The 8,786-nt window shown below is 65.4% G+C and overlaps 1 protein-coding gene, 1 long non-coding RNA gene and 2 other non-coding genes across 5 annotated transcripts; 3 read left to right on the forward strand and 1 right to left on the reverse strand.

Moving 5' to 3' along the window:
* Nucleotides 1-108: 108 nt before the first annotated feature.
* LOC145716632 (uncharacterized) lies at nt 109-474 on the reverse strand. The gene is made up of 2 exons (XR_014139455.1): nt 439-474; nt 109-168 (listed from the first exon to the last, which is right to left on the reverse strand). It is a non-coding gene; the product is annotated as an uncharacterized LOC145716632 (long non-coding RNA).
* Nucleotides 475-580: 106 nt separating this feature from the next.
* TBRG4 (transforming growth factor beta regulator 4) lies at nt 581-8,786 on the forward strand. Of its 2 annotated transcripts, none has more exons than XM_006736432.3 (12): nt 581-690; nt 1,165-1,275; nt 1,853-2,324; nt 4,323-4,646; nt 5,122-5,293; nt 5,574-5,731; nt 6,146-6,256; nt 7,026-7,170; nt 7,420-7,665; nt 7,774-7,885; nt 7,979-8,093; nt 8,552-8,786. In XM_006736432.3, exons 3-12 carry the CDS (start codon nt 1,911-1,913, stop codon nt 8,651-8,653), a joined length of 1,899 nt encoding a protein of 632 aa, XP_006736495.1. In that variant the 5' UTR covers nt 581-690; nt 1,165-1,275; nt 1,853-1,910; the 3' UTR covers nt 8,654-8,786. The 2 variants fall into 2 exon arrangements, with proteins under 2 accessions (XP_006736495.1, XP_030887208.1); XM_031031348.2 differs by having other exon boundaries at nt 586-663.
* LOC115941999 (small nucleolar RNA SNORA5) lies at nt 4,815-4,952 on the forward strand. The gene has a single exon (XR_004076661.1). It is a non-coding gene; the product is annotated as a small nucleolar RNA SNORA5 (small nucleolar RNA).
* On the forward strand, nt 5,340-5,474 carry LOC115941998 (small nucleolar RNA SNORA5). The gene has a single exon (XR_004076660.1). It is a non-coding gene; the product is annotated as a small nucleolar RNA SNORA5 (small nucleolar RNA).

Raw genomic sequence — 8,786 nt, forward strand, 5'->3', positions numbered from 1 at the left:
CTGGACTCTGACGGACGCCGGGAGCCGCAATCCGACGACCACAGGCCGGGGCGACCTGCACGGAGCCGGGAGAGCGCGGCGCAAAGGGACAGTAAGCGCGCACGGACCTCAGGTGCGCGGGGCTCCGCTTCCCCGCACTTCAGTCTTTCCACAACTACACGGTCACACCTACAAGCCAGAGACTGCACGCGAATTCCACAATTCTAGAGAAAACAGAAACCCTGGCAGGACGCAGGCACACCGCGCCTGCATTTCTGCACGACCTCGGCCGGGCACCGTCTCCACCGGCAGCCGCTCCTCACGGGGACCCGGGGCGGGCTGCAGGGCGGGGCGGCAGAGCGCCCAGCCTTCAGCCCCGGCTCCCGGGCGCCTCATTCTTCTCCCTTCCCACGTTTCCTGAACTGCCCAGCACCCGTCTCTCACTCCCCTACTTCCCACTTTCTAGTTTGTGCCCTCAGCAAAGATGGCACCCGGCCGGAAAGGAGCAGCCAGCGTGGCTTCCGGCTGCCTGCCCTCAGCAAAGATGGCACCCGGCCGGAAAGGGTTGCGGGAATGACTTCCGGTCGGGCGGACGGCGGCTAGGCTTGCTTCCGGCGGCGCTCCGAGTGACGTAGCGAGCGCGCCGCGCGGCGTGAGCTGGGGACGGTGCGGGGACGCATGGAGGTCAGCGGTAGCCCTCCCGGCTGCTGCGTATGTCCGGTGCCGGTGGGGAGGGGGATTCTGGGCGTGGGTCCTGAGGGCTGGAGGGCGCGCCGGGTTGCGGGGGGTCGGGGTCCTGGGGCTGGAGGCGGGGAACCGGCCCGAGCGTGCGCACGCGCTCCTCCGCCGCCATCCTGCGTGGTGGCCCGCGGGCCCGTGTGCGGGTGTTCTGTCTGCCCCCGAAGGCCGGGCTTTGGGCTGGTGTTCGCCTAACCCCAGTGGGGCCTCCGGACCTCCGCTCCCTCCGTGGCCCGCAGGGCTGTCTTCCGTGGGGAGCGGCCCCGGCGGCCCCGCTTCCGGGGCGCCGTGGCTGGGGGACGTTGCCTTTGGTCCGTGTCCCTCCGGAGCCTCCGCTTTTCGGTGATCAGACCGAGGGTCTTAGAGCTGCGATGCGCTGGTGAGCGAGTGAGTTCCGGTTGCCAAGTTCCGGGAAATCGACGGTTGAACGCGCGCTCTGCTTTGCAGGAGGGGAGGCCCGGGCACTTGCCGTGCGCCGGCCATTGGCTCGCCCTGCTGTGCGAGACGGTCCGAGCGGTTAGAGGCCACAGCAGCAGGATGCGTGACGGGTCCTTGGAGGTAACGTCTCGCCTGGGTGTGGAGGCATGAAGGCTGGTGTCCGGGGTCCCGTGGTGTCGGGGGCAAGAGGGAGAGCTGCTGGGCCTGCGGGAGGTGGGAGTGTGCTGCAGGGGGGTCGTTCCGCTGTGAAGTTGTGGGATGTGGGTTGCACGTCCTGGCTTTCCAGGAGCCGTCTGACGTAAAGCGTCTCGTCCCGCGTCTCTGCGAGTCAGCGATTCTTAATCCTGGGTGCTTTCGAAGTAAGGGAGTGGATGCGCGCAGAGCCCCACCGGGAGGCCTCTGGGCTGGGCCTGGGGGTCCGGGCTGTCGGACTAGGTGGTTCCAAGCACAGCCAGGACTGACACTGCGCAGCCCAAGCTGTAACGCTGCTGCGTCTGCGTATTTGGTCACATTCTGCGCTGAGACGAAAAGCCTGTGAGCTTTTGCCTCAGAACGCACTGGTGTGCCCGGGGACAGGCAGAAAGGAGCGGTTCCTGCCGGTGTGCAGAGAGTGGCCGTGGTCTCATCTGGCCGGCTCCCCTGTCTGGGAGTCAGGAGCACTGCCTGCATCACCCCGCTCTCTCCTCTGTCTCTTCAGGGCTGTGGGACCACTTGTTAGCAGTCGTACCTGCCTCCGCCCCCGCCCCTGCCCCGTCATGGCGGCTCGCCTGGTGAAACGGTGCACATGCCTCCTGAGGGAGGCCACCCTTGTGGCCCCTGCTGTGGCTCCAGTTGGCCGACTGAGACTTACCCAGGTCGCCCCCAGGACTCTGACTTCCTCAGCTACCTCGCCCAGTTCCCACTTCCCAGGCTCCTTGTCGGGGCTCTTAGAGAAGGAACAGGTGTTCACCACCAGGCCAGAGCAGCAAGAGGTGGACCAGCTCATTAGGAAGGCCACCCGGCCAGAGGAGCTCCTGGAGCTGCTCGGTGGTGGTCACCACCTGCACGAGAACCACGCAGCCCTCATGCTCATCCAGCTTTCTCGCCTGCTCTCTGACAAGCCAGAGTACAAGGCCTCGCTCATGCGGGATGCCCGCTTTCAGCAGCTTCTCCAGCTTGTCGACAGCCAGGTGGGTTTCTAGAATGTTCTCTGAGGATTCAGTGGGCAGAAAACAGTGGCATTGGAGTCCAGAGCAGCCAGTCGCTTTCTGTAGGCAGGAACTCTGCCACCTGCTTAGTTCTCCACATTCTGTGGTTTTTCATTTTGTAGAGTCTTTATTCTCATTAATCCTGCTCACAGCCCCGGTAGGTGAATATTGCTGTCCTTCTCTTCCAAGCAGCAAATGGGACGTGAAAATGGACGCACGGGAAGCGAGCTCATCCTTCTCCATTTCCGGGGTGCTTTTTCCCTGGCCAGGCCGGTCTGACTTGGGTGGCTCCCCTCCAGTGTCTGGCTCACAGTGGGCATGCCCCTGATGCTGGAGGAGATGCTGAGGGGCTGATGGAGGGTGCCAGACAGCTGGGCTGAGCGCAGCCATCATCCAGCCGGTCAGATCCTTACCTGTGAGCACAGAGAGAAGGGGGGACCTGTCTGTGTGGCACTGGGGGGCGGGGCACACCAGCTGTTGGCTCTGGCCTCGTCAGCCCACATTCCCTCCCCTGCTCCGTGCTGGAGGGAAGAAGCCGTGCTTCTGTCACTGAGCACCAGAGCCTTGTATCCAGTCGTCAGAGGTGACGAGGAGGAGGTTCACAGTTCAAGGGTGGGGTTTCTGGACTGCAGGCCGAGAAAGCAGTGGGCGTGGCTGGCTGTTTTTTAACAAGATAGGCTGACAGAAAATGCCGGAATGCGCGCCGTAAGGGAAGTATCGTGTCACGGAGCTTTCTGTCTCGGTGAAACGTGTGCGTGCACTGGGGTCACGACAGAAGGTCAATTCTCTTTGACGCCGTTGACCTAATCCCTTACCGAGCCCCTTGTTCTGAGACTGTGATCTTGATTGTTATTTATTGAGTATTTGGCACACATGCAGGTAACTGAAGCACGTTTTAGGAGATGAGAGGGAATGTTGTAATGAGTCTATAAGCCAGAACGGCCCGGGAACAAAGTACAATGTGAACGATGACCAAGCCTCCTTTTAAAAGTCACCGTGCCTGGGCGCCTGGGTAGCTCAGTTGGTTAAGCAACTGCCTTCGGCTCAGGTCATGATCCTGGAGTCCCGGGATCGAGTCCCGCATCGGGCTCCCTGCTCAGCAGGGAGCCTGCTTCTCCCTCTGACCCTCCCCCCTCTCATGTACTCTCTCTCATTCTCGATCTCTCAAATAAATAAATCTTTAAAATAAATAAATAAATAAATAAATAAAAATTAAAAAAAATAAAAGTCACCGTGCCGTCCAGGAGACGCGCAGGTGCAGGCATCAGGTTTCCTGACACGGACTCAAAGTCTGCCCTGGCTGGCCTCCCAGCCCTTCACTGGCTCCCGTTTGCGCTCCGCTCCCTCTTTGCGGTCCCATTTCACAGATGCAGGGAGCGGCCCCACCGGAAGGGGCAGAGTTAGAGGCTCAGTGCCGCCGACAGAGCCCCCCCCGTGAACGCCCGGGTCCTGGCTCCCCTGTGGTGGCTCTGCGAGGCTGTGGGCTGTGCTGGAGGGGCCCCCGTGCATGTCTGAGGCCTGGAAACACGGGGCTTAGGGGCTTCTCAGACTCGGTGGAGCAGCTGTTTGCCCAAGAAAAGTCAGCGTGTCTGACAGCTAACGATCGTCCCGTCACTGCCAGCAAAGGAACCAGCGGGTTGACAGAACGTGACCCTGAGTCAGCCCCAGGCTTTCCCCTGACTTCTGGACTCGACGGCTTGCTTGGGTTCGGGTCTGCGCGTGCGAGACGGGCACTCGTCAGGCGTGCCCACCGCGCAGATCCGTGGCCAGGTCTCTGTGTAACCGGCCACGTCCGTGGAATCTGCGTTGGGGAAAGCCGGGGGGAGTTGCCCCTCTCAGGCGGAGCTCTTGGGTGCAGGTGGCCCGACAGCCGGTGGGGTGGGGCGGGGGGCCGTGCTGGGCAGGCAGCTTCCAGCCCAGACCCCTGGCGCAGGGCAGGTCGGGCCTCGGGTGTGACTTCCCTGTGTCCTCCCCGCCCAGATAGCCTCCGTCTGGCACGGGCCCCTCGTGAGGCTGCTGCGGAGCCTCTACGCGCTGGCGCTCCCGGCGGCCTGCAAGGAGCTGCAGTCGGTGGAGCAGGAGGTCCGGTGGCGCCTGCGCAGACTCAGGTACAAGCACCTGGCCTTCCTGGCGGAGTCCAGCGCCACCTACATGCAGGAGCGGGGCTCCCAGGAGCTGCTGGCCGAGCTGCTCCTGCACCTGGAGCGGCGCTGGGCAGAAATCGAAGACGGCCGCACGGTGGTGGCCATGATGGCGAAGACGGGGCCCCTCTCGGAGCCACTGATGACCCGCCTGGAGGACAAGGTACTGGGGCAGGGGGCCCGGGCAGCCGCAGGCACGCTCTGTGGCCACGCTGATGAGCCTGGCGTGCCTCGTCTTCTCTAAAACCACCTTCTGTGCGGGACCTGGGCCGGCCGGTGGCCCGGCTCCAGGCTGGTGCTTCCTGGTGATGTCGTGCCCCCACCCGCAGCCCGCAGTCAAGTCAAATTCAGCCCCTGTTCCCATCGTAGCGGGCGCTGGCCCAGATGGCTGCCACATCAAGCCCTGCAGCTCATGGGCCCCGGGTCCCCCTGCGCTGGGACCTGGGGATAAGTCTGGCTGCAGACAGGGCGCCCCGGGCCCCGGGGTTCCCCAGCTGGGAGCCGAGGCAGGCTCCACGCGGCCGGGGCCCGGGGTTAGTGAGCTCAGGTCCAGTCGCTGTCCCACAGGGGCCGCACAGCGCTGCCTGGGAGCCCTGGCCTCGGCCGTCCAGCTGACCCCTGCCGGCTGTGATTGACAGTGCCTGGAGCTGGTAGAACAGTTCGGCCCCGACGAGCTGCGGAAGGTGCTGGTGACGCTGGCCGCTCAGAACCGGCGCTCCGTGCCCTTGCTGCGAGCCATCTCTTACCACCTGGTCCAGAAGCCCTTCCCCCTGACGAAATGCATCCTCTTGGACCTGGCGTACGCCTACGGTGAGCCCCTGCCACTGGGAGCAGTGGGGGGAGAGGGCGCTCTGGCCGCAGCTGTGTCGAATTCGGTGCCTGCCCACCCCGTGGCTCGCACCGGCCCAAAAGGCTGCCACAGAAACGCTGTGACCCATGGGCCCTGATCCCCCGTGCTGGGTCTCAGGGATAAATTTGGTCACGGACACCTCACCCCCAGACCTCGAGGCCAGGCTGGGGTGGCTGGGTGGCTCCCGGGGCGGCCTGCCGACCCTCGCCGAGTGAATCCTCGGCTCGCTCTGTCCCGAAGGCAAACTCGGCTTCCAGCAGCCCCAGGTGTTCCAGCGCCTGGCTGCCGACCTGCTACCCCACACGCCCAGCCTGACGTCGGGCGAGGTGGCCCGCTGCGCCAAGTCCTTCGCCCTCCTCAAGTGGCTCAGCGGGCCCCTGTTTGAGGCCTTCGTCCAGGTGAGCGGGCAGAGCCCTGCAGCCTGGGCTGGAACGGCCCTATGGGCCTGATCCCCTCAAGGAGTGGGTTCCCTGCCCCTTCCATTGGGGAGGCCCGGCCGGCCAGACACACTGCCTGGTTGCGGATCGGGGGTTCCTCCTCGGGTCATTGGGTGCTGCAGACGGTATGGGTGAGGACGGCGTCCTCTGTCCTCTCACTGACCTTCGGAGGAACCTATGTCTTTGGGTGGCTGTCGCAGGGAGCGGTAGGGACGGCCGGGCCGCGCAGCTGCTTGAGGCTGTGCTGGGCGGCTCTCCGGGGTCCCAGCCTCTGGGGGATGGCAGCTGCCGCCAGGGAAGGTCTAGGGGGTCCCGGGCCCTGTGGGAGGGACGGGTCCATCTCACGCTGTGCTCCACCGCACGTGGCCGGCCCAGCACGTCCTGGACAGAGCCCAGACCGTCCCGGTGCCGTACTTGTGCAACGTGCTCCTGGCCTTCGCGCATCTGAACTTCCGTCCGGAACGGGAGGACCAGTTCTTCCGCCTGGTACGCTCTGTGCACCCCTGCTCCCCCCTCCTCTTCCCTCGGGCTGCCGGCTGCCGCAGGGCCCCTGGGCGCAGCTTCAGGCCGGACTTCTGCATGGGGGCTGGCTGGGGCCACACGGCACACCTTGTCTGGGGACCAAAGACGTGCCATCCCCCACGCCTGCTGTGTGGCCCGGAACAGCTGCTGGTCAGGACGTGTCAGCCGGCTCACTCGCCGCACAGTCAGGGGTGGGGGACCCCTGGTCTCCGTTCCTGGGGCTTCCCGAACGCCCCGCTGACGCTGTGACCTGCTGGTGGGGCTGTGTGCTGTGCGGGCCACCGTGCAGAGTGCATCCACGCAGGGGTGAGGCGTCCCGCGGGTGCACCGGCTTTGACCCTGGGCCTCCATGTGGCACCACCCCAGCGGGCCAGCTGCGGCCCCTTTCGTAGTCTCCAACTCCCCTCGCGGCCAGAAACATGTCCCCGGCCTCGGGCCCGCTCGCCGTGTTAAGAGAGACGTGATTTCGGGGCACAGACTTGCTGCTGGGAGGGGCCGCAGGACATCCAGCTGAAGGTCGTGCTGTCCGGGTTGGCCCTGGGTGCCGAGGAGGGTTTCTGGTACTGTCTACGAAGGGCTGCCCCAAGCCTGGCCGAGAGCGTCAGCAGGGATCCCCTGTAGCTGCCTCGGGCCTCAGTGTGGCCAAGTCATTCGGGAGCCCTGAGCGCTGCTGACCCGGGGATGTTGGCGGCCGCTGAGGGAAGCCCCCTTCGCCCGCCCTGTCGTCACCCAGGTTCACGAGAAGCTGGGCCCAGCGCTGACGGGCCTGCACCCAGCCCTGCAGGTGGACGCGGTGTGGGCCCTGTGCGTGCTGCAGCGGGTGCGGGAGACAGACCTGCGGGCCGTGCTGCGCCCTGGCCTGTGCACCCAGTTCCTAGGTGAGCGGCGGGCTGTCCCCTCCTCTCCTGCGTGATGCTGAGCCCGCGCAGCCCCCTGAGCTCCCCGGGCATTGCCTGCCGCTCTGCCCCCTTCCTGTGGGTGGCCCACAGACCCCCTCCTGCTGACGCATGTAGTTCAGGGGGCAGCGCGGGGGCGGGGTGCCACTGTCCCCCACCTGCCCCGCATGTCCCTCCGCCCCGGTGCCACCCTCAGCTCACCCGCTCTTCTCGCGCTGTCCTCTCCCTCAGAGGGCAGGTCCCCGAAGGATCAGAGCACCTTCCAGAAGCTGCTCCACATCAATGCTAGCGCCCATCTGGAGCACCCGGAGTACACCGGCCCCCATCTGCCGGCCTCAGCCCTGGTCCCCAGACTCTCAGCCCTCGACGGGAAGGTGACCCCCTTGCAGAAGGAGCTGCAGGACACGCTGAAGGGGCTGCTGGGGGACAGCAGCAGGGGCAGCTTCATGGTGCCCACGCAGTACGGCTGGGTCCTGGGTGAGGCCCTCCCCACACTCCCCCTGCTGGCGGCCACGGGGCTGCTGTGAGGAGGGCCTTATGCCCCCAGGGACGATCCCCAACATGTGCACCCACACGCCTCCCTAGACGCCGAGGTGCTGCTGGACCCCGAAAGCCAGTTCCTGCCCCCCAGGGACTTCGTGGCCCCTCATCTCACCCCGCCCTCCGGGAGTCAGCCGCTGCCCCCCGGGGCCAAGAGGTAGGCAGTCGCGCAGCTTCTCCGGCCCCCCCCCCCGCCCCAAGGGCCCCAGGGAGCACGCTCCGCTCGAGCTCCATGCCCCTTCCCCACCAGGCTGGCCTTCCTGCGCTGGGAGTTCCCCAACTACGGCAGCCGGAGCCGAGACTTGCTGGGGCGCTTTGCGCTGGCCCGGCGCCACGTGCGGGCCGCTGGCTTCCTGGTGGTGGACGTGAGTACCGTCGGGGCCCAGCCCCGGAGGCTGGCCATGCCGGGGTCCCCCCTTCCCATGGGAGAAAGGGAAGCTCGGAAGGTGGTATTTCAGGCCGCAGCTTCTGGGATCCACTCAGGGCCTTGCAGACCAGGTCTGCACACCAGCCCCAGAGCGCGCTGTCCCATACAGGCCAGAGGACACGGGAGTGGTCCTTACCGTGTGACGGTTTGGTCACATTTACGTCTGGGGGGGGGGGTGGTTTCTGTTCTTAACAATCTTTAAAAATTAAAAAGTTGTTCTGGGGTGCCACGGACTCTGGGATCCCTGGCCGCAGGGGTGAGGGCCCTGTAGCTCTGAGCGCTGAGGAAAGTGGGGCATCTTTCCTGGGCACAGTCCCACAGGTCCGTGGGCTTGGGAGCCAGGGGTGTGGGTGCAGAACAGTGGGCAGAGCCGGGGCCCCCACGCCCTCCCCGCAGGTCCCGTACTACGAGTGGCAGGAACTCAGGTCTGAGTGGCAGAAAGGTGCCTACCTGAAGGACAAGATGCGGAAAGCTGTGGCAGAGGAGCTGGCCAAGTGACCGTCCTGAGCCGTGGACCGCGTTCGTGGGGGCCGGGCTCCCCCAAGGCCTGACCAGGGCCACTCGGACGTGTGCGAGCTTGCCGGCAGCTCCTGCCTCCCGTGGGCAATAAACCTGTGATTCCGGTTTTCAA

Source organism: Leptonychotes weddellii, chromosome 12 (assembly GCF_054177405.1).
Source record: "Leptonychotes weddellii isolate Sample4059 chromosome 12, ASM5417740v2, whole genome shotgun sequence".
In the NCBI taxonomy this organism is placed as follows: Eukaryota; Metazoa; Chordata; class Mammalia; order Carnivora; family Phocidae; genus Leptonychotes; species Leptonychotes weddellii.